This window comes from Perissodus microlepis, chromosome 17 (genome assembly GCF_051167445.1).
Source record: "Perissodus microlepis isolate ML-2025 ecotype Zambia chromosome 17, ASM5116744v1, whole genome shotgun sequence".
NCBI lineage: Eukaryota > Metazoa > Chordata > Actinopteri > Cichliformes > Cichlidae > Perissodus > Perissodus microlepis.
In genome coordinates, this window is record NC_140477.1 from 29,868,350 (window position 1) to 29,893,579 (window position 25,230).

Here is a 25,230-nt window from a genome sequence, read left to right on the forward strand (position 1 = left end):
TATGTTACACCTCTGTCATACAATCAGATCACCCCTGCTGGCAGAGAAAACATCCGCACTAACTCTGGCATTAAAAATGCGAATAAGATGTACAAATAAAACATAAACAATTATTAGTTTTATTAATAATTATTATAATGGCAATAATAGTGTTTTGGTTGTTTGTTTTATGTCAACAATCATAGTATCATCGCTTTCTCTCTCTCTCCCTATATATATATATATATAATATATATATATATATATATATATATATATATATTAGTTTTGTTTTTAGATTTTTTCTTCTAGCTGTTTTTTTCTAGCTATTTTTCAGTGCTCTGACTTCCGCTCCCTGTAGATGAAAATTATGCCTATGGTCCACTTTGTAAAAACAAAACAAAAAAGTGTGAGGCACGCCCACAAACACACTAATTTGTCCTATTTTTGTAACTCACTGCGACAATGTAGTGCGATTCTCTAATAGGATCTGTTTTGCTGTTTGAAATGTAAGTGAGTCACACGCCTCATACCACAAATATATGACACCGATAAATCCCACGCAGTTTCACTCTCGGTGCGTGTTTGTGTGTGTGCGTGTTTGTGTGTGTTTTATGGGAAGGGAGGAGGGCCCTAGACAGACAGCGTGGCTGCATTGTCGCAGCAGCAAGACAACTTGTCCAGTCGACCAGCAGTTTAGCTGGTCATAACATCCTCAGGTGGAGTCCCCCTGACCGGACAGGCAGGTCTGTCTTTACTTACTGTGTGGCTTATAATTCAAAACAAAAGCGAGCTGGTTGTCAGTGCGGGGCTGCTGTCACGGATAGCTGGCGCAGAAGCTGACAGACGGATAACAGCCTGCTTTGACCGGCGCCGGGAGCCACCGTTGGGAACCGGAGGGGTTGGCTAGCAGGAAAGCTGGCTAACTGGCATTAGCCGGGGGAAGCCTTTTAGCTCACGAACACGTCGCCGTGTTGACGCCAAGCCATATGGGTAGGTTCTTCCATTAAATTAGCTATATCTGCACCCCTCATTAGACACACGACCCGTTCTTTACATTGGGAATATATTTTTCCCCAACACGGCTCACTATTAGCTATTAGCTAACGTTAGAAGAAGGGGGCTAACGTTAACAATTTCCAGTCTGGCGTACATTAGTCGAATGATAATGTTTGTAGTTCCTCAGAGGCGGAATGGTTATAAACGCTGTTGTCGAGACTGTGTAATTGTTTTATCTATAGCGTGAAACGTTGTAAAGTAGTTGTCATCTCTGAGCTGTCATTCCCAAACACAGTGTTAGCTAACCTGCTGCTAGGCAGTGTGAATCACTCGAATTGCTGCTGATGCAGGCTGTGTGTTGTTGTTTGTGTTATGATTTTCTCCTCAAACATTTCAGTGACAACGTGAAGATGGATTGAAACATGAAGGGTGGAACTGCCCCATCGTCCAAATAGGAGGGCGTTTTTCTAAGGTATGTTTCACATTCATCTCCCGGTGTCTCAGTCTTCTGTTCACTGTCCAGCAAAGACGCTTTATATGTAATATAGTCATGTCTCCGGTAACTGATAGTTGAATCGGTAAAGCTCACTCTGTAGACTGAGGAAACTAGATGTCAATCACTGTTTACCCATAGCTTCCTTTGTTTTGCAGTGTGGTGCAACTGGCCAAACCTAGTGTTAACCACAGGGCTATTGAGCTGATTGTTGTAAAGACCGAGCATATGTTTGATCTTGCCAGCCTGCTGTGGCTAGCCCACACATCTATTGTATAGTTGTGACAGTATTCAAAGCAAGCTTGTGTCTAGGCCAATGTTTCCCCTTGCCCCACATCCTGTGTTGTGAAGAAGCTTCCTCTTTTGTCCTGAAGTGCTTAGCTGCATCCTGATCAGGGTTACAGATCGCAGAACTGCTCAATGGGTGGGTTGTTCTTACTGAGGGTTTTCTATTTTAGCTTGTTTTTGTAAATATTCGTGGTGCAGTTCTTTGTAAACAGAGTTTGCCGTTTTCCTTTCTTGTAACTAGCAGGCATTTTTTTTCTCTCTGTCACAAACCTTAAGTTGGGCAGAGAACTTAGAGCAGCTGTAGCATTACTCCATTCAGGGGGTTTCCCCTGTTTCTACTCTTGCTCCTCTTATTTTATAACTTTGATCATTTTGTCCCAGGGCAAAAGGCGACTGGGTGTTTGCTGTTAGGGCTTCTCAAGTGTCAAATTGCCTGCCTGTGGAACTCCGGCTTGCTTCATCAGTATAGTGTTGTTATAAATTTACTTGTATGTTTTCAGTTTTTAAGTTAGTCTTAATTTGTTCTTAGTAATTTAATCACACTGGAACTTATTTATTATACTGCATTTGGGATATGCATGGCTCTATTTTAAATTGATATCAAAATTATCTTGTCTTCCTCCACTCACCAGTCATGGTAGATGCCTACCCCTTTCTTAGCCTGGTTCTTCTGGAGGTTTCTTCCTGTTATAAGGGAGTTTTTCCTTCCAACCATTGCCAATTGTCAATGTATTATTGTAGGATTCTTTATCTTACAAGACCCTGCTGTTTGAATTGAATTGAATTTATTCATAGAATTTGGATTTTTTTTTTTTTAATTTTATTGTGTGACTTATGTGTTTTGTTTTGTTTTTTACAGCAGTGCTGGTTTGCAATAGGTGCAAAAACATTAACCTGTCATTTAGCTCTCCAAATTTCTAATTGGTATCATACATTGAAAAAGACAAGGGGTAGGGGGTGAATGTGGTGATAAAGACCTCCACAATTAAACTCTACCTGCATATTATGGATATTTCCTGTGGTGTCCTCCCAACAAGTCAGACCCTCAGTACATTTCCAAAGTTGGGCACCAAAAGGCATCTTGCCAGATGCCTCACTCACTCACACCATGTGATCTAGACCCCAAAAGAAATGCTGCAGGCCCAGGCGCCTATTGTGTAGGGCAGTGGGATGTAATGGCAACATTGGTATTGTAAAATTAGAAGTATTGCCTGATAACTCCAGTCTGATGCTCTTTGTAGCTATCACAGGCTCTATTAGTGTTTAGTGCCATCACATTCCTTAACTAACTGTTCTTTTAGAATAAAATGAGCAGTAACAGCTGCTACCTGCTTGACCAATATATTATTTTTTTTTCTCAGTGAAAAAAGTTACTCTTACTACTTTTTCTAAACACTAACTAACTTAACGTTTTACTAAAAAAATTTCATTAAATATAATTTTTTTTCCATGTAGATAGGTTTTTTTTGTTTGGTTTTTTTTCCTCTCTTCTTCTACTTTCTTTCCTGGCTCAGAGTGGGTCTGTCTATGCCTGATGTAGTATTTGTGTTGGCTGACATAAGTAGTACTTGTCTACAGTTCACAATGGGTCTCATTCACTAATATGTGCATGGAAATGTTCTTACCCTGCACAAAAAATTAGGTGCATGCAAAATCACCATCAGATTCATGACACGTGTGCACCGCCAGCTTTGTTCTTACAACTCTGTTTGTGTTAGTGAATCAGATTCATTCCAAATCCACAGGCTTACGCTGCTGCCTGCAATTTGCATACTATCTACATGCTGCTGTGTTTCTCTGTTTATAAAGAAATACGTTTACATTTAAGTGAAGTGGAGAGCAGTGGCAGGGGCAGTGTTGTGCAGTAATAGAGAAACCAAGAAAGGAGATGAAAATCTACTGGATATATATATATGTATGTATATGTATGTATGTGTGTGTGTATATATATATATATATATATATATATATATATATATATATATATATATATATTATTTTTTTTTTTTTTTTTTTTTTTTTTTTAAATGCGACACCCAGGGTGAACTAATAGGGATGCTGAATATCTTTTCCCTTGAGACACTCCCTTAGCCATTGACTGAAGAAAACGAAGAGTTTTAAGCACAGATTGACCATTCAAACCTTAAGCTGACCATGGCGAATGTGTGTCTGAGTGGCTTGGGTACAGTTACTATGCGGTCATCAGATTTCCGATCTTATAGTAAGTATTGATGTGGATGTGTTGAAATGCAGGGTATAGGCATCTTGTTACAGGGTGCTACAATTTGATAATTTGTGAAAGTGGGATAGAAGACATAGGCATTGTTATTTTTAGGGTTGTGGAGAAAGTCTTTGGCTGGATTTGATCTCTGCCTTAGAGAATCAAATAGACGCTCAACCCTCCTGGATTCCCAAAAGGATATGGTTGACTTTTGCCTAAAACATTTCAAGTGTGCTCTGAATTTGGAATGTTTTCACAGATTAAACATGCTCTCACACAGCAGTTTCTCATGGTTCTTCATGTTTTAGAGGGTTAATTCAAATCTGAATAACTTTGTTAGAACAGGATAGTCAAACAAGAACTTAAAAAAACGAACTCATCAAGAAGGTTATATACCTTTTAAATACAATCTAAATAACTTTTTGTCAATGAAGTCTGATGGCTTTGAAGAAGCTGTTATATTGTAACAGATATCACAAAGGACTGGTAAGGTTATTGTTGCTGATCCCTTCCATAGTAGTACATTACTTGGTGTCTGTGCTTGTAGTTCTGTCTATTACGTACCCTTTATAGTCTTAATATACTGACTATAGGGGTATCTCATAACTCCACTTCAAAACATCTCTACTAATGGTTTCAGGATAGCAAATGGTAACCCAGGCAGAAGTTTGACTTGCTAACAAATGGACTGGAAATTTTACAAGGTGATGCTCTAAATATAGGAGAGTGCAAGACTAGAACAGTGATCAGGAAATGTGACTGAATCCAAACAAAGGTTGTCTTCATGACAATGCTAAACCAAACAGACAGTAATTGAGTAAAAATGTATTTTCTTGTGAGGGCAGGGTGGAAAACCAATGTGACAGGAATGTTACTCCAAATTAGCTTCATGTATAACAACAGATGTTTAAAGCTGAATAATTTAATATTTTAGATTACTCTTGCTTTGGGTAAAGGCTATATAGAAATTAATTTTTGATAATATGCTTTATGGGTCTTTGTGATCAACTAGTAAGCATTTGTCTATAGTAATGTTATCTGTAAGGTAAATCTCTTTTTAAAAAAACAAACAAACAGTTATGCCGGTAATATACTCTTGACTGACAAACTCTTCCAGTTTTTGCACATTGCTGTGTGTGCTGCGCTCACAGAACTAGTTTCAGCCCTGCTTTAATGTGGTTGATCGAACATGTTTGTTCTCTTTAACTCACTGAGCACAGCTGAGCCTAAACCACAGTGACTTGGAAGTAAAGCAGATTGAGCAAACAGTGCTGGCAACCATTCAAGCAGATGTAGCTCCTGTTGGGCCATAACTCATCAAATTTCATGCATTAAGGTGCTTAATGGAGTGTTTAAAGTCACAATGAACGTGCCATAGGTTACCTTGTGTTTGTTGCTCATACGCATTCGAACAATATTTGCCAGTCGGTCATGTTTTTGACTTGATATATTTCATGAACAAATACATCATATAAACTGTATTGAAGCACTCTAGTTGTTTTGATTGGTGTCACCATTGCAACTTGAGCTTAACAGAATTTCCTGTTATTTGCTCTAATGAGTGTTGCTCTTTTCCAGGTTGCACTCTGCAGCTTATCTGTGTAACTGAGCTGGGAGACAGAGAGAAAGATGCCTCCCAGGCCATCCTCAGGGGAGCTATGGGGCATCCACCTGATGCCCCCCAGGTATGACATGCTGGATTGTTCTGTGAAAAGAAATGAAGTTGCTATCACTGTTGTACACAGAAGGACTTTATTAGCTCTTTAATTTCCTTCATTGGAAATAAAAAAATAAATTGTATTAGTATGTATTTCTTTTGTAAATGCCATATCCAATTCCCAAATAAATCGTAATGTTGAAAATGAACATTTTGTAATGATGATGGGCTCTTCTGCAGGATTCTGGTGGACTGCCTGCTGCCCAATGGGATGATTCTGACCCTGGAGTGTCTCCGTGAGGCCACGCTCATCACCATCAAACATGAGCTGTTTAAGGAGGCCCGAAAATATCCTCTCCATCACCTCTTACAGGAAGAGACATCCTACATCTTCGTCAGCGTTACACAGGTGAGAACTCTCACTCAGTTGAATATCTAAACTCTCTAAATCTGTGTTCTAGTTTTGTGAAAATTACAGGGGTAACCCACTTTGTTTTAATTGGATGGTTTTACAAAAAAATAAATGTTCATCTTTATTCAAGACCTTTAAACACATTTGTGCTTTTCTGAACCATCCATTTTACACCTATAGAGAGACTGCTGGCTACCACAACAGTTCATTGTTAGCTTTCATGAAAAACAATAAACGAAAATGGAATATAGAACGCAACCTCTTGTTTTTTCCGTTCCTACAGGAAGCAGAGCGGGAGGAGTTCTATGATGAAACCCGGAGGCTGTGCGACCTCCGACTCTTTCAGCCTTTCCTCAAGGTCATTGAACCAGTTGGCAACAGAGAGGAAAAGATCCTCAACAGAGAGATTGGTGAGAGTTTCATTTCCAACATTGTTATTAAAAATAAATAAATGATAAGTCAATTATATTATATTATAATATAATATATCATATCATAGAATATCTTTATATGTGTCTGTTAAGTTAAAAGAAATCTAAGTGTAGCAAAACAGTCAATTTTAAGTGAGTATTTTTTTTCCCGTTTATTACTGATTGTTGATAAACCAAAGAGAGTGTGAAGATGCAACAATCTGTGAATTACTTAGAATTTTGTTAGGAGGCAAGCTAAAAGATTGTCTGATGACTTTTGCTAAAACTTTTAAGCCATTTCTTGTTTCTGTTCTGTTAGGTTTCGCGATTGGTATGCCTGTGTGTGAGTTTGACCTTGTGAAGGACTCTGAGGTTCAGGACTTCAGGAGAAACATCCTGAATGTTTGTAAAGACTCTGTGGAGCTGAGAGATGCCAGTGGGCCCCACAGCAGAGCGCTGTACGTTTACCCACCTAATGTAGAGTCAACACAGGAACTTCCCAAACACATCTATAGCAAACTGGACAAAGGTAGGCAAGAACTTTTGTCAATGATCCATATTTTTTTCTTTTATTTTCTCTAGGGAAAAACATTTTGAAAATGCAGGGCTCATATGTGTGTGTGGTTTTTTTGTTTTTGTTTTTTACGAACATTATATATAAAGAAAACTTTTACATGTGAAATACAAAAAAACAGGAATCTAGTGGGCATTTTAATTTTCTTCATGGTTAATGTAAACTATCCGGTCTAATGATTTATCTATAGCAGTTATTAGGTTTATGTAAGTGGTGTAATGCTATTATATTAGTCATAGTACTCAGATGAATATCCTAACCCTTACGATAGTTAATTTTGTTTTGTTTTTTCAGTGCAATGGAAAAGTGTTTTGATCTATTTTTGTGTCTCTTTTTTGGTAGGTCAAATTATTGTTGTAATATGGGTGATTGTTTCTCCAAATAATGACAAGCAAAAGTACACACTGAAGATCAACCACGACTGTGTGCCTGAACAGGTAAGATACCTGAGCAGTGTGAATACCAGCCATACAACAGTCCAGTAATAAATAATACTCACCACCTTTAATATCTGCATGTATGGTGCTCTGCAGGTGATTGCAGAGGCCATTCGTAAGAAGACACGAAGCATGCTGCTGTCCCCAGAGCAGCTAAAGATGTGTGTTCAGGAATATCAGGGTAAATACATCCTCAAAGTCTGCGGCTGTGACGAGTACCTGCTGGAAAAGTACCCCATCAGCCAGTACAAGGTAAAGAGGCATACCGCACAGATAAATTTGACACAACACTGAGGATCCCAGCTGTGCACACAAACAGCCATGTAATTACATAATCATGAACAGCTGGACTTTCCGATATGTCCAATATTTTTTTATCTTAACTCACTGTTTGCTGTGTCTCTCATAGCTATGTCCAAAAAATACAGTTTATTGAGCAGTTTCTGATGCAAAAACTGCACTTCTGTTTTTTTTCCTACCCAAATCCTCATTCAGCAAACTTCTATGGGGGAAAAATCCTGGCTGATTGCAGCCACACACACCTAGAGGTGCAACCTGGGCTTTCAGTCAGTGAAATTTGCCCCTATAGGGATGCTGGCAACTTTATCCTGCAGCGATAACACTGTGTGGACTGTGATCGTTCGACAGTTTCTTGTAAACCTAGAGGAGTTTTTATCAAAAGTTTAATCATTTACAAACATGGTACAAGTGAGTATTGATCTACTTGCATCGTAACTAAACCACAATAGAATACAGTGATTGACAGACCCATACTGAAACCCTAACACTGAATCAGCCCTGCTGCCTTAAAGGAATAAAAGTCATTTTAATTAAAGAAAAAAAGGTCACACAGTCTTTTGGGTCAATATTTATCAGTAAATCCATTAAAGATCTTTTTATTCTAAGTATTGTAGATATGTAAAATGTGTCCATTACTTGTAAGAATTCTATTTTATGTCATTTTGCGAGAACACTCTCATAAAAAACATGTTTCAGAAACATACCTTCAGAGAAAAGGTGAAAAATCCAGAAACGTGCCATTTTCTTTTTTCTTTTGCAGTTCCTGGAAAATGACCAGTTGACATCATAGCATCACACCTTGACACTGTGAAACTCTATCTGCTCAGTAGCTCTGTGTAGACTTTCTACTAACTGTCCTTCTCTGCGTCATTCCCCGTCTCTGTCTCTCCCTCTAGTATATCCGTAGTTGCATCATGCTGGGCAGGATGCCTAACCTGATGCTAATGGCTAAGGACAGCCTGTACACCCAATTGCCTACAGATAACTTTGTCATGCCATCATATTCCCGACGCATCTCCACGGCAACATCGTATATGAATGGGGAGGCAGCTGCCAAGTCTCTGTGGACCATCAACGGGACTCTACGAATACGAATCCTGTGTGCCACCTATGTTAACGTCAATATACGGGACATAGACAAGGTGGGGCCAGTTCAAGTGTGAGGGCTGACCTTTTTGTTACCAGTCAAGCCACCAAAGAACAGAAGTTACATTTTTACAGTTGACTTAGCAATTGTTACATAAGTACATGAACTGAAACTAAGAATTGCTTGTGAGTAGTTTCATATGACAGTTTGCAACATCTTACCATTACTTACATCCTGTTAGCAGTCATTGCTGAGATCTGGTGTGAACAGTGATTCTCAATAAGGGGGAAAGCAGCTCTCATGTGGATTTGTGGAATCCCATTTGTGAATCTATTTAAACTGCCAGATTATTTTTCTTCTTTAACTTTCCTCTTTGATGTATTTTGCTTTCCTTCTCTATTTATAGATATATGTGAGGACAGGCATTTACCATGGAGGTGAACAGATGTGTGACAATGTAAATACACAGAGGGTACCCTGCTCTAATCCCAGGTAATTGTCCAGCCTCTCAGTTCACTATATTGAACCTTAGATGGAAAACCTCAGCAGTCGATGGTGACAGTCAATTTTCGTGCCAGATAAAGAAAATGAATCCTGCTTTAATTCACTTTTGTGTTTTACTGAAGTTTCCCTGTAGACAGTCTACACTACTCATTTACATTAAACAGTTGGAGGCAGGAGGGTAAGTTAACAGTTTAGCTCAGGATAGTAACATTAAACTGCCAGATTATATTACTGTGAATGCTGTGTTGGTCTTCACTCGCTCTCAAAGTAAAGAAAATTGTTTAGATGAATGTATATTGGAGCCTTTGTGTGTTAAAACAGACATCTGACATTTGTTTGTGTAATTAAATTTTGTTGCTTAAAATATACTGTGACCTCAGTGAGAGGTGTGCCATTGTAATGTGTGTGAGCATTTATTTTTCTCTGAGATAGAACCTGGAAATAGTTTGGTAGATCTTAGAGATTTTTTTTAAGAACCTTTTTGGAATATAGCTTAAGATGCACCTGAGATTTTATTGTTCATATATATCTGGACTTTTCTAATTGCTTTCATTCTTGCTACAGGTGGAATGAGTGGCTTACGTATGATATGTACATCCCAGACATCCCCCGTGCTGCCAGACTCTGCCTTTCTATCTGCTCTGTCAAGGGCAGAAAGGGAGCCAAGGAGGTAGGAAAGAGCTCCGAAGCTCTGCTTAAGTTCATCATTGAAAGGAAATTGGCTTGCAAAAATAGAAAGTGTCAGTTGGTTGTCATTGTTACGCCTTTTAGTTGGTTTTGGTAAAATTGTAAAATTCCATTTTTAGTGAAACTTTAATAACCTGGGTAGTTTAAGGTATTTTTGATGATTACAAATGATTTAAAATAGACAGCGAATCTCTTGCAAGCCCCAAATAAAGGATATGTGTATTCATTTTTAAAATGGTAAATGTCAATAGGCACCTATGTAAATGTGTGTGTGTGTACGTGTGTGTGTGTGTGTGTGTGTGTGTGTGTGTTCATATCTTTGTGGGGACCAAAATCCCACAAGTTTGAAGGCATTTTTGAGACTCAAAATTTGGTTTTACTGTCAGGGTTACAATCTGTTTAGAGTAAGTGGCTAGAGAAAGCATTATCTCAATTAGATGTCCCCACAAGATATAAATACCCGACGTGTGTGTGTGTGCTTGTGCATTTGTGTGTGTGTGTGTGTGTGTGTGTGTGTGTGTGTGTGTGTGTGTGTGTGTGTGTGTGTGCTTGTGCATCATGAATGAACCTGCTGTGCCCTGTGTGTCAGTTTGTCTGAGTATATGTGTCCACAGTAAATGGATGCTGTGGTATCATTTTTGGCTCTGTTTAATTACTAATCAGCCGTGGGCACTGTGGTGGCAAAAAACATCAACAGAAACACAATCGGCTGGAGGGACTTTTCCATTCATATAATAGGTGTAGGCATGTGGTGAAGTGCTAGTTATTCTCACATCAGAGTAACATAATAACAGGAAGTGGTGGATTCCAAATTTGTTTTTTCAAATTTTTGATCAGAAAATCATTTGTGGTGTTTTTCCAAGCTGCAGAATGACCTCTTCTTGATACTTGCAAAGTGGCATTAAAAGTCTTTCTACATGTTGTTTACACCACATGGTGTCTGTGTTTACCGTGTGGTGTAAAACTGGCATGGGTCTGTTTTTGTGGATGTGGCCAATATACCATACTTGCTGATTTTTCTTTAATCTTTCCATCTCCTTCTGATGGAAAAATTGAGGGAAGAGCTAGATGTGTGTATGAGTGTGTTTGAAGTGTGTCCCAATGGTGGATAATGTAACACATGCCTGGGGCGAGTCCCGTCTCTTGTTGTGCCAAGTTAAGTTGAGGTCAGGTTAGTGGATGCTTTTTCATGCCCCACCTGAATTAAAGATAGACACTCCTTTTACAGCAGCCCATTGTTCCACAGCTTACTATAAATAGGTGCATTTTGACTGGCTGCTTGCATGTTGTAACTCTATCTGTCACTCTCTCTGTCATCTGGCTCAAATGCTGCCCTGTAGTGAAAATTCACTGTGAAGATCAAGATGTTATCAGAAACGTTTTACTAGCCTTTGTCAGCTCTTTAAAAGGCAGCTTTGATGGGAATGGCATGGTTAAATACTAGAGATGGCACGATACCACTTTTTTATGTCCGATACCGATATCATAAATTTGGATATCTGCCGATACCGATATGAATCCGATATAGTGTGTTTTTTAATCAATAAAACTGTTTTTTTAATATCTTGCTGCTTTTTGTATAAGTTCATACTCAAGTTAAAAAAAACAACAACAACACAAAAGCTATTCTGTTATACCTGTATGTAAAAAAAACAAACAAACAAAAAAAAACCATTGCACCCAAAATATTTCATAGATCAGCAACACTGATCAATCTAATAAAGTTAAACCTACTCCATCCTCCCTATTCTGGTATTTTAAAGAGTACTTAGCAGAAATATTAAGCAACCTAACTAATAGGGTTGCAAACTCCCAGCAAGAGAAAATAGGGAACCAACCTCTTCCTCATGATGCTTAATCAATGTAATCAACTTTAATTTGATGCAGGGTGAAAAAAATTCACAGAAATAAATTATTTTTCAAGAATAATTAAATAGATTCAACATCTTTCTTCAACAGAATTGCAGAATTCACAGATGGTACCTTCCCAAAGGAAAAAGTACTACAGCTTACTAGGGTATATTAGACTTAACAGTTACTATATACAGTAATGGACTTCTATACATTTTACATCAGATTAAAACTTTGGGTGTAAGATTCAGATAATTATTAAATAATTAAAAGCTAGATATTTTAAATGAGAATAAGAAAGAAAAGTATGTCTTTGTGCCCCCTTTTCCCTGTTAATACCCTATCGGCCCCCCTGGCTAAACTTTGCTAGATCCGCCCCTGCACAGTTACCAGCCGTCAGCTGCATAGAAAAAGATCCTGATCTAGAAAGTAATATTAAATAAATTCTAACAACAGCTTATCAAGCTTAAACGTGCTGCTGTTGTTCAGCCGCTGGTTTCCTCTTTCTGGTGCAAAGTGGGCCAAAAACAAAGAAGAGAGACAGACTCGCGACAGAAAAGCCGATCAGCTGATCATTAAGCAGTTTCACGAGGCAGCCGCTCCATATATCGGTTGTTAAGCTTAACGCGGGAATGCTTTACAAACATTCAGAGATGAACTTACACACTTGCTTTACTTCTCTCTGACATAACTTCCTCGGAGATGAAATGTTTGCTAGCAGGCTACAAATACACACAGCCGCTCTATCACGTGACCACACTGCTCCTACGTGCTACGGTTATGAGCCGAGTTACGCCGTGTCGCAAGTTTTGTGAGGTGCTTTTTTGATATTTAATGGATCGGATTACATTTTTTATTTCTCTCCGATATCCGATCCAGTAATTTAGGTCAGTATCGGACCGATACCGATACGTAATATCGGATCGGTCCATCTCTATTAAATACATTGTTACTGAATAACAAAGATAATTTAACCACAGTTCCATTAAAATAAATATCAACCACATTCACTTACATATACTTAACCTTTCAGAGTTAGCAACTGTGGCCATTATTTCATTATAGTTAAGAAGGCAATTTAACAGCATCCACCAAAGAGCATCACTTTTGTCTCTCTAACCAAGAATGAAACCTAACCTTTGGTCTGGGTGCCAAGGAGCCTGCCGAGCCCGTACAGAGTTTCGACAGCATGGATGATAAATTACCAGTTTTAAGGCTCACTGGACCAAGTGTCTTAGTATCCTGTCTCTTGTCTGAACCCCTTTTTGGGCCAAGTTCTCTTACTGTATCATAATTATATTTAGTTTTATGTGACGTAAACTTTAGTCAGAGTTGTCACGTGTTAAAAATCTCTGTGATTTGAAATAATATACATGGTATTTGTGTTTGTCTTGTTTCCCAGGAGCATTGTCCACTAGCATGGGGTAATGTCAACTTGTTTGATTATACACACACGCTGGTGGCCAACAAGATGGCTCTGAATCTCTGGCCTGTCCCCCATGGTCTTGAAGACCTCCTGAACCCCATCGGAGTCACTGGGTCGAACCCAAATAAGGTATTTGCGTATAACATCTTGTCAATAAATGTAACAAACGAAACAAATAACCAAGCTGTAACCACAAAATGAGGAATACGAATGTATTTCGTTGTTATAAAAAGTATTTTTTTTTATCTTTATTTTTCCAGGAAACACCATGTCTAGAGCTGGAGTTTGACCACTTTAGTAGTCCTGTCAAATACCCAGACATGAATGCAGTGGAAGATCACGCAAACTGGACCATCTCAAGGGAACTAGGGTTCAACTACAACCTCTCAGGGCAGGTAATATAAGACTGTAAAAAATGTGTTTAGCTAACTTTAAGCCAACATACTTGGTTGCAGATAGGGTCCCCACAGCCTTTATATAAGAAAATGTCTTCCAAACTTATCTCTGTGACCAGCATGAGTCTTGCAGGTGTGAACTCTGTAAAGCAGGTCAGGAATATAAGGACTATTAACCCCATTGTACTTGTTACAGGCAGTTGTGAATTTGCAAAACAGACATATACTTTAGATACATTAATATTAAATACAATAAAATATTCACTTTCAGATACACACTGGCAAAACATTTATTTTGCAGCTGGCAGAGTTCAAATATTTGCTTTCTTTTCACATGGCTTATACATAATACTTGTATGTAGATTGAGATATTGAGTCATTTGTTTAAAAGGTCAAAGGTGTGTGCTTTATTGTACTGAGATCCAATGTCTCAGGCCACATTTGGAGGTTGGCTGGGCCACAAATGACTGCAGTGTTGTAGCACAGTATGTCCAAATGTGCCTTAGGTTAAAATGGAGTGAAGCCTGCTCAACAGACCAGGAATGGAAAGACCACCACTGCCTCACACAGTAATCGGGCCTGACTTTAGCATGTGCCTTTAAATGTTCAAGTAAAATGTTGAAATGAGATCCAATAACATGGATGTGGACATTTTTTTTTTTCTAATACTGGGTGTGAATTGACACTCCAGGAGGTGTCTGTTTATGATTGGCTCTCCAAAGAACCCTGTTAATTCCAGGTATGAACAGAGCCTTTGTTATGATCACATGATCCTCACACCATGTAGTATGAGTTGAGCATTCCTCACATTTAATACACACATCATGAATAACTTAGCACATCACCTCACACTATTCACGTCCGCTCACATGCCACAGTGCAAGCACAGATATGTGCGTTGTGCAAGGTCAGCTCTAAATATAGTTGGGTGTTATTCATGTCTATGTTATGTTGGTGTGCAAAAATGCAGTTTGTCTCCACAAAATAGTGCAGCCTCTAGCAAAACATTTGCATGCATTTAACATTATTGGCAGCACAGACGCAATTAGCACAAATTATTTTGTTAGGGTTTTCCACTGTGTGAGGGGTTGGTCATGTCGAGCTGTGCTGTGAACAGCTGTAGTCACAAAGTGCTAATGAAGCCCCACCAAACTGTAAACCCACTGAACTCCAAACACACACAGAAACATGCGACAAAAAACCCACAGTCCACTCCCCCCCCTTCAGTTTATTTTGGACATTTATGGAAAAAAAAATATCACTGCTGACTAGATTAAACTTAATTAATTCAGTTATTTCCAGTACTTTGCAAGGCGCAGTGTAAGTTAATGTCTTTATTTATTATGACGGTGAACATGATGGCGTGTCTTATTTGATTTCTATGTGAGAGAAAACCGTGACTGATGTGTTAAAGTGACAGGTTATTGGAGTTACTGTGCCATGTGAGAGGATGTGAACAGTGTGAGCTCATGTTTTATTCATGATATGCGTGTCAAGTATAATAGCGCCCGTCTTGTGCTATGTGATGTGACGCTAATATCGCTCATCCAGAAAAAGAATGAGTTGTCTGCAGTATTTATTAAGGATGTTTGTTAATGACTGGACAAAGGGCAAAGCCAGTTTCCAACAGATTTTATGCTTGTCTTATGAATGTGATGAAGGAACGAAGGGAAAGCTTTAATTCAGGATTAGAGTTCATTGTTGGGGTCGTATAAAAGTCTGAGTCTCAAGATGAATTTACACTGTATGTGGTTGTGCTGTGTTCCAGCTGCACTCCAACTCTGTCTCAGTGTTTAGTAGAAACATTTCACAGCTAATCTGTCATTTTGCAGCTGTGCCTCTAAAATAGACTGTGACTTTTCAGACTACTTTTTGTTTTACAAGCATAAAAACACAATCATGGTTCATTTACACATGGAGCCCCAGTGAATGTGATACATTTTTGTTGCTTCCTAACTTTTATGTGATCAAAGCATTATCTTGTTTGCTGGTGTTGTTGTGAAGGTATTTTATAACCGCGTTAATAGCTTGTTAATTGCTGCTACCGTGTTGAGTCTAATGTAAAAATGTAGTGTTTGAATGTGTTTTATTTCTGGTATGTTTTAGAGCAATCGAGTGGCCAGAGATCACGCCCTCACAGAGAGTGACACCGAGCAGTTGAGACAGCTGAGTAACAGAGACCCTCTGTCAGAAATCACTGAGCAGGAGAAAGACTTTCTCTGGAGACACAGGTACCCTCTCAACCAGCAAACATGGCACTACGCTGTGTTACTGCATACTTTATTTAGGGCCAATGCTTCCATTGCTATATTTAAATGTAGAGTACTCTAAAGCCCCAACTGGGATCGACTCACCATGGTTTGCCACAATTTTTACAGATTTTCCATTAGGTCAGTTGGTACCAGGTACTAAAATGTGTTGTCGTCACACTGCGTGCAACCAATTAGCTGGTCAGTGGTGTCACTCAATGAGTCATGAGAGTGTCTCATTCATGAAAATCAAAACAGTCATTTTTGAAACCCAGCAACGAGGGAAATGGCTACAAAAAACAACACTGTGGTCCCCGAGTCTGAGAAAAAAACCACAGACCGAGCAGCAGGTATATTTTTGCCTCGATGTCCACCTTTGTTGTAGCATTCGTCACAGGACTCTCTTCAATGTTGCTATAACGACAACCACACACATTTGCTGGTACTCAATTGCATTGGAAAACAAGTTGATCCAAGGCGAGTTGTCGCAGCCATGGTGAGTCCTTCTGAGCAGGTACTAATGGAAAAGGGGCTTAAATGTAAAACAAAGCTGGTTATGAATGAAACTCCAGTCCAAAGCACAATGTCAATCCTTTTTTTAAACAGGCACTACTGCATGAACATCCCAGAGATCCTTCCCAAGATCCTTCTCGCGGTCAAGTGGAACTCCAGAGATGAAGTAGCACAGGTAATTTCCTGCCACATAATTGTCTATTCCATCTCAGACATAGAATATTCAAGGATGTTTAGTTTATGTACACAGTTAGATTGAAACTGCTTTTGAAACTTGTCAGTTACTTTGTACAAAGCATTTCTTTGCATAATCACCAACTTGTTAAAAAAAAAAAAAAAAGCTTTTCATTTAAGTAAGTGTGTTACTAATGAACACATCTTCATCATTCTTGGTTTGCCTGTTTCCAGATGTACTGTCTGTTGAAGGAGTGGCCGTCTATCCGTCCTGAGCAGGCCATGGAGTTGCTGGACTGTAACTATCCAGACCCCATGGTCAGGCACTTTGCTGTACGTTGCCTTGACAAATACCTGACTGATGACAAATTGTCCCAGTACTTGATCCAGCTTGTACAGGTAGGTCCAGTCAAGTGTTGGATCTGTTGAATTTTAAGAACTGATAAATGGAAAAACTGGGTTAAAAAGGAAGACACCAAGTATGTTTGGAATCTCATTACTGGAGTTCCTCCTTTCAGCCTGTGTGTTTTTGTTCGTCCTGTTCTTCTTTGCTAAAGACTTTCTGGTCTGTAATGCCTCGGGTTGTATTTGGTGTTCAGTGTACAGAGACCCCGTGGTGGGAAGGCATCAAGGACTGCTTCTTATTCTTTTCTTTCAATCTTTCCTCTCTTCTAGGTTTTAAAATACGAGCAGTATCTTGACAATCCCCTGGCCCGTTTTCTCCTCAAAAAGGCCCTGACCAATCAGAGAATAGGACATTTCTTCTTCTGGCATCTCAAGTGAGTCAGCATTCAGACTACTGTTTGTTTTTGTTACATGTACCTTCCTTTCACTGTATCCCTCCAGAAGGCTTAAACACTAATCTTTCCTCTCTGCTTCTCTCTCATTTTTCTCGATGTGGCTTTGTTGCAGGTCAGAAATGCACAATAAAACAGTGAGCCAGAGGTTTGGGCTGCTGTTAGAGGCTTACTGCCGTGCTTGTGGCATGTACCTAAAACACCTCAGCAGGCAAGTAGAGGCCATGGAGAAGCTCATAAACCTCACCGACATCCTCAAACAGGAGAAGAAGGATGAGACGCAGAAGGTACTGATTAGGACAACACATGTCAGAACTGCTGCTTACAGTATAAGGAACATGCTGTGGAACTGGTTCCTCATCTGTGTGCATTTTGGCTTTTTTGTGGTTGTGTACGTGTCTCTCATGCAGGTCCAGATGCGGTTTCTTGTGGAACAGATGAAGAGGCCAGACTACATGGATGCCCTGCAGAACTTTACGTCTCCTCTAAACCCTGCGCATCAACTTGGAAACTTGAGGTCAGAAGCAAGAGATTATTTTGTGTGTGTGTCTGTGTGTGTATCTGTTCAGTAACTGGAATCTTTTTGAATTTGTTTACAGGTTAGATGAATGCAGGATTATGTCGTCAGCAAAGAGGCCTTTGTGGCTGAACTGGGAAAATCCCGACATCATGTCTGAGATGCTCTTTCAGAACAATGAAATCATCTTCAAAAATGGAGATGGTAACGCTGACACACAGAAAAAGTCATTTACACTGACGACACTTTGAGCAACACTACCAAATTTCCATTAATATATTTTGAGAAAATTAGTGGAAAGCTTTTAATGACTGCCTACATTTTTAGCTGTCTCTCGGTCCTCCTCCTTTTGTGATAGCTTTCTGAGAACTGCTCACACTTTGTGGTTTGTTATATGAAGGCTGCAGCATGTTTGGACGACCCTGTCCTTAATGTTGCTGATTAGAGCATGCAGAGTTTCTTGGCGAGCTTTGTCTATTATAATTGGAATAATTGATCCTTATATTGTGTACTTGTTTCATTTGTAGGTATCCAAGGATGCAATTAACTGTCTCTATTGTGTGTGTGTGTGTGTGTGTGTGTGTGTGTGTGTGTGTGTGTGTGTGTGCGCGTGTGTGCGCATCTGTGTTGTAGACTTGCGCCAGGACATGCTGACATTGCAGATTATTAAGATCATGGAGAACATTTGGCAGAATCAGGGACTGGACCTACGGTACTACTTTCTTTCTCTCCTGTTATTGCTTTGTGTGTGTGTGTGTGTTATCCTTGTGACCGTGCATTTGGCTAAGAAGAAAATGTGTTTTGTCTTCAGGATGTTGCCCTATGGCTGCTTGTCATTAGGAGATTGCGTGGGTCTCATTGAGGTGGTTCGCAACTCCCACACCATCATGCAGATTCAGTGTAAAGGAGGCTTGAAAGGGGCACTGCAGTTCAACTCAAATACTCTGCATCAGTGGCTCAAGGACAAGAACAAGGGCGAGATGTGAGTTTTGTCCTGATACTTTGTGCAACGTCTCCGTTTGGCACTAGTGAGCAGTGTCCGATAGAGAACTTTTAGTTTGTGGATGGACATTATTTGATTTGATTTTAGCCATGTACTAATTTGTAATTTCTCTTTAAAAATCCAAGTTAATTGTGTGTTTGTGTGCTTTTGCAGGTATGACATGGCTGTAGATCTGTTCACAAGGTCTTGTGCTGGCTACTGTGTAGCTACATTTATCCTTGGGATAGGAGACAGGCACAACAGCAACATTATGGTCAAAGATGATGGACAGGTGACTTGAATTTGCACACATACGCAGCAGGGCTGGGCGAAATATTTTAACAATATATATGTCGAGAGAGACAAATATGTCAGGAAAGGCATCCTGGTATGTTTTAATATCCATATTAAGCGGGTCTTGTCTAGCATTCTTTGTCTGGAGGGGAAGAGAGACGTGGTTTTAATGTTATTTGAATCAGGTCTTTCTTTCCTTTTTGGGGACACAACACTTTAAGTCTGATTTCAGTAACTTGGCATCCGTTTTAACAGTGGCTGCAGCTTTGTGCAGCTGCTGTGTGGCTCTCTGGTAACTCTCACAAACTCAACAAAGAGTTCCTCATTTTCCAGAACAGGGGCTGGCATGGCCACTTTCCTTAATGCTAGAGTTACACTGGAGACAAACAGTTGTTGGAAACAGTGGAACAATCAGAGTTATTGGTCTGTGAGCAATGAACTTGCCACTGTCAGTCAAAGCGACTTTGGTGCATCAAGCTGGTCATAAACCAGCAATATGATGGTATCAGACCATTAACAGTTAATACAGCCTGTGATAAATCGTAAAAATCGCTAACTTGGTGCTGGATTTAACCTCAGAGGAAGTTTACTTGTTAGTTACTGACTTTCTCTGTTGGGTCTTTATTTGTTCTTCTTCAGTTATTTCATATAGATTTTGGCCATTTCCTGGATCATAAGAAAAAGAAGTTTGGCTACAAAAGAGAGCGAGTGCCCTTTGTTCTGACACAAGACTTTCTCATCGTCATCAGCAAAGGATCCCAGGAGTGCGCAAAGACCAAAGAGTTTGAAAGGTACTCCAGTAATGTGTTTGTGTGTATGTTGTCTGGTCACTTCCTCAGTACCACACGATTGTATAAGAAGATTCACTTTTGTTAATCAAAGTCTACAATCACTTTAGGTTTCAGGAGATGTGTTATAAAGCCTACCTAGCCATCAGGCAGCACGCCAACCTCTTCATCAACCTGTTCTCCATGATGCTCGGCTCTGGCATGCCTGAGCTGCAGTCATTTGACGACATTGCCTACATTAGAAAGACGCTGGCACTGGAGAAAACCGAGCAGGTAAACGTGGCCATTCTCTAACCGTGTTTTGTTCTTTTAAAATCTTTTCAGCCCCACATTTGGCTTTCTTAAACTTCTGAATATGTGTTTTGGATGGTTTGTTTTCTAATCTTTTATCTTGTATTGTTTTTCTTCACGCTGCAGGAGGCGCTGGACTATTTCATGAAGCAGATGAATGATGCTCACCATGGAGGGTGGACCACCAAGATGGACTGGATATTCCACACAATTAGACAGCATGCACTAAACTGATGCTGCAGACAAACCCAATCCACCAGTCCCAGCATGGAGTACTTCAAGCAGACGAGTCTTTCAAGGCTCTTCTCGTTTACAGCAGATATCACAAATGGCTCCCTGAGGATGGATGCTTGCTTGCTGTTTTTTCTTTACAGCATTTTTCTTTTTCTAAACGAGGTTCCTGTGTTTCTGTGTTTTTTGGGGGTTTTGGTTTTTGTTTGGTCTTGATGATGCCGTCCAAGTATCCGCTGCCTGTTTCAGGGTCTACATGGGAGCATTTTCCTGTTGCTATGGAGGGGTACCCACCATGGCTATTATGCTTCCTCTGTATTTTTTTTTAAACCACAACAGGAACAAACTGGGCAACCAAGGAAAATCTTATCCTTTTACTCCATTGCTCAGTGATAAAAACCAAAACCCGGAAAACTCAGTGTAAAGATGACATTTTTGCCAAGGTATAAATGTAGCCACACAGTTCAACCTGCTGCCCCCTCTGCTGTATTAGTGCTGCACACTTTCTCCACCTAGAATGGAGGTTGTTTTTTTTTAATCTTGTCACCCCTGAGGAGCTAGTTGGCACAAGAAATAGTCTAAATTAGCTGCGGTTTGTTGTACAGTACGGGATAACTGGTGCACGGGAGCCTTTATGATGTCTTCCCCCATCTTTGTGGTGAAGTCGCCCCTTCGCAGATGATTTGGAGTTGTCTCTCCTTCCTTTGAACTCCTTGTGTGGAAACGTCAAGGTTGCAAATCTGCAGGAGAGTCTTTGAGTTGTTTTGCACGGATCTGCGGGCCTCCACCCTCCACTCCAAACAGCCTCATTGAGTCAGCACTTCACCCCAGAGATGGTGGTGCAGCTTTAGACTCTTGCATAAACTTCAGGGTGATGATGCCTCTCCATCAAAAAAACAGCACTTAGAGAATAATATACAGATTTATTATGACTTTTTAAATTTATTTATGTATCTAGTTTCTTTCAGTTTCAGCAAAAGGCAAAACCTGAACTTGACTCTTCAGAAACACGGTATTTTTTTTTTCATTGTGCGTGTGCGTGTGTGTGCGTGTATCTGTAAATATAATTGAGGTTGAAGCATCTGTGTTACATGTTTGCAGCTTCACACTACCACCAGTGCTACTGCTTACCCCTGTTACTTTACCCCTCAATTTTTCAATTTTGTTATATTCACAAAGTAAGACTGTTGTTGTTGTTTTGGGGGGTTTTTAAGCTTTTTTTCCCTTATATTTAACATCTAATTTGGCCTTACCCGATTCGTTGTGGCTAGTTTACAGCCCTACTTGGGATAATTTGTTAAATGATGCAAAATGGAAAGCGTTAAAGTGCCAATCTCACATTTGAATAATGGGACCTATATTAAGCCTCTGGCTGTGTTTTTTTGTTTTGTTTTGTTTTGTTTTGTTTTTTGGCAAGCAGAGGCCCTGGGGAATGTCAAGTCTTCCTCTTGATTAAATGCCTTGGCATCACAGCACAACACTGCACACTGTTGAGCCCTACAAACTCTGCCTAAGCAAACCCTGACAGCACTAAGTCAAAAAGCATGGCAGGCTTAGAGAATGATTTGACCGCCTTAGCGGTCCTTTTGACCTTGTTAGACTGGCGGGTCTTGACACATCTCTCATTAGAAAGTTGCTAAAATGTTGAAGTATATTTTAAATTGTGTTTTTGAAACATTTGATTTGAGGCTTGCAGTCTTTTGCCAAGTGGAGACACTGAATTATGTTGGTCTTGTATTTTTGTTTTTGTTTTTTGGTTGTTTGGGGATTGTTTTGTTTTTTTACATTTGAAAATCACATTGAAATAGTAGCATGAGTGTCTCGAGGGGGAGGTTAGTTAGTTACGAGATGAAGTCCTCAGAAATTCAGCTGGAAGCCTCTGAAAGTGGGCGCTGGCTCAGCAGATATCGGATCGTTTATCCAGGTGGCAGAAAATGTATTGAAAGATGAAAAATTTAAACAGATTGTTTGCACTTTGGGGCAGCTTGGGGTCATGTGATTGGCACAATGAATATTCATATTAATGCTCAGTTTGTGTGTACAACCCAAGATGTGAAAAAAAGGTATAAAACCGTTTTGGGTTGGGGGGGTTTTGGGTGGGGGGCCTATGAGATACGAAGAAGAGTTAGCAGTGTTACATGAAGCAGCTTGGAAACTCTTGTTCCATAGTGTCTTTTGGGCAGGCCGTAGTTGGTGGAACTCACGGTGTGCTCTGCTAAGGAGAGAATGTAGTATTTTACAAGAAATGGAGCCTCTCACGGTGCATGTAGGAAAGACACTAGGACACTACAGTATGAGACCCGGTGTGTCTGTGGGGAAACAGTCTGCACTTTGCCGCTTCAACTGCTGATTGTATAGAAAAGCCAAAGTTGTGTTCTGTTGCGATGCGGCGCGCGCACGTGCGTCACATCATTGCAGCATTAATGGCTAGAATGTATTCAGTCGCTAACATTGATGACTCATCTTTTTGCATCAGTAACGTGTTTCTATCCCTACACAGCAGGTCATCAGCACAGAACGCATTCCTTTGTTTTCTCTATGTGCCAAATCGGACAGCATCGCTGATGTCTGCAAAAGCTAATGCTTGAACAGTGTCATGCAGTGAGGCATATTACAGACTTTTACAATTTAAAAAAAAACAAACAAAAAAACAAACAAAAATACAAAAAATATTGTGGTATGCACTTAAAGAAAAACTCTAGTTCTCAATGCCTTTTTGTCCAGAAGGACTCTATAAGAAGAAAGTTAGCCTAGTATGCATGCAGCATAACCAGTATGTATGTATGTATGTAAGATGTACATTTTGAAGCAGCATTAAGCAGTATGTATGTACAGTTACAGTCTAGCCTTTTTTCTATGGTAGGCTTCATGTGTAGTGTTCTCTTTAATATCCATGTACTCTCCAAACAAAGTGTGCGAGCGTGTGCGTGCTCCGTTCTGTACAGGTTGCAGAGCTTCATTGGCGGGCTCCAATGAAAACCCTACACACTGTGTGTATGTACATGTTCTGCGTCTGTGTGATGACACTAGCAGCAAAGGTGTCTTTAAATGTTTTATAAATCATTTTCTCTCCTGGCTGGTTTGTGCCAGAGAAGAACAACAAACGGACACACAAAAATGCTGTTTTTTGCATCATTTGCAAGGAAACATAAATGAGGGTAAACTTAGGAGCTTTTTTTTTTTTCTTTTTCATAAATCAGTCGTTTTACTTGAAGCACCATGAATCGAAACCACAGCTGTATTTTGTCAGTTTAGATTTGAGGTGTAAGGGGTCTGTGTGTGTTGTACCGATTGCTGAAGCATTGTGTACAGGTTGCCTGTTTGACACCCTCAGTAAATGTTAGTGATGCCGCAGAAATGCATTTTCAGCTAATGAAGAACTAAAGTTGCGCTTGAGTTCAAATTTTCTGAGATCAGGTGGCAGCTTTGACGTCACAGGGGAAAACGTAGGAGGAAATGTGGGCGTCTTCTTTAGACCATGCTCGTTTAAAACGTCTTCTAATCCCTCAGCTTTGGTGCTGAAGTGGTGCAGTACCTCTGCAGTAACTGTTGCACTACCATTTTCTCCCTGAACCGATTTTTTTTTTTCTATCCTTTTAACCATCACATGGCTCAGCACAGGTTCAGATTTACAAATCATGCGATCACAGGATCTGATTTCTCTCCATTTGTTGCAGTTTAACTGTATGATTGGGTTATGTGCAGGGGACAGCGTATCACAAAGATACGTCGCTGTTGTTTTGCAATCTTGCAGAGTCAGCTGACGTCAGAGATGACTGTTGGTTGTCTTTAAACCCCCTATGTGTCCAAAGAACCGAGAGCGGAGGGAAAATAGTTCACTGTGACCATAACAACACAAACACCAAGCAAATGTAAAAGTCTGCAGCCTCTGTGAAGACTATAGTGTACTGCTTCTAGTCTGAGGTGTCTCTGTTACTGTTCCTATTTGTTTACCTGGTGTTCATGTTATTGTGTCCACCATCTTTTTAATTGTATGGAACCCGATATTTAGAAATGAAGCAACGACGGTCCCTTTCTCTCTCAGTGAATTGAACAGATGTGGAAGGGTTTGAACCCTTAGACTTGCAGGGAATAAAAATATGGACAAAATATGTGAAATATTGATCATTTATATTCAATTTGGAGGTTCAGAAGTGTCTCAGACTCTCACACATGGCTACATGCTCTGTGGTTTCATGTTAATACTTTTTTCTTTGTTTTTGGTTTGCAGTACTAATATATTTCCATAACATACCATGTTGTCAGAACTCTAGCCTATACTATGAATGAATGTACGCCGGGCCAATGTATTGTTACTCACAGCCTACCTGCATGATATTGGGTGAAGCTGAATACTCTTCCTGCTGCATTTTGTTTTCCTTTTTTTTTTTTTTTTTTTTATATTGTAGTCTAATAGGCAGCCATACAGACATTTATAAATGAATGCCTTAAGTTTGCTAGTTTCTAGGACAAGTTTGCCCTCACAGTAACCTGCTTTTTTAATTTATAAATGTATGTTGTGTTTTGTTTTTGGGTCACTGGTCGAAGAGTAAAGGTTTGTACCCCGACTGACTGACTGACTCATCATCTGAGTGTTCTGTGAAGATGTACAAATAAATTTGTTAAAGATTGACCCAACTGTGTTTGCTCTGGCACTACAAACCTTGCAAAACA

General features: G+C 39.7%; 1 protein-coding gene across 1 annotated transcript; it reads left to right on the top strand.

Annotated features, from left to right (window-relative positions):
• The first annotated feature begins 550 nt into the window (after positions 1–550).
• Positions 551–25,189, top strand: pik3ca (phosphatidylinositol-4,5-bisphosphate 3-kinase, catalytic subunit alpha). The gene is made up of 26 exons (XM_084909828.1): positions 551–972; positions 1,376–1,450; positions 5,559–5,665; positions 5,878–6,046; positions 6,333–6,459; positions 6,779–6,988; positions 7,376–7,470; positions 7,567–7,722; positions 8,667–8,912; positions 9,264–9,349; positions 9,926–10,031; positions 13,302–13,454; positions 13,586–13,720; positions 15,827–15,951; positions 16,576–16,657; positions 16,891–17,055; positions 17,332–17,435; positions 17,569–17,740; positions 17,864–17,970; positions 18,053–18,174; positions 18,604–18,682; positions 18,782–18,952; positions 19,127–19,244; positions 19,886–20,037; positions 20,145–20,307; positions 20,452–25,189. The coding sequence occupies exons 3-26, from the start codon at positions 5,610–5,612 to the stop codon at positions 20,557–20,559; spliced, it is 3,207 nt and encodes a 1,068-aa protein (XP_084765954.1). The 5' UTR covers positions 551–972; positions 1,376–1,450; positions 5,559–5,609; the 3' UTR covers positions 20,560–25,189.
• Positions 25,190–25,230: the final 41 nt, after the last annotated feature.

Coding starts and splice junctions, on each gene's coding strand:
- pik3ca (XM_084909828.1), top strand. CDS start 5,610: ATGCCTCCCAGGCCATCCTCAGGGGAGCTATGGGGCATCCACCTGATG. Junction 19,245..19,885: donor TGGTCAAAGATGATGGACAG/GTGACTTGAATT, acceptor GTTCTTCTTCAG/TTATTTCATATAGATTTTGG. Junction 20,038..20,144: donor AAGACCAAAGAGTTTGAAAG/GTACTCCAGTAA, acceptor CAATCACTTTAG/GTTTCAGGAGATGTGTTATA.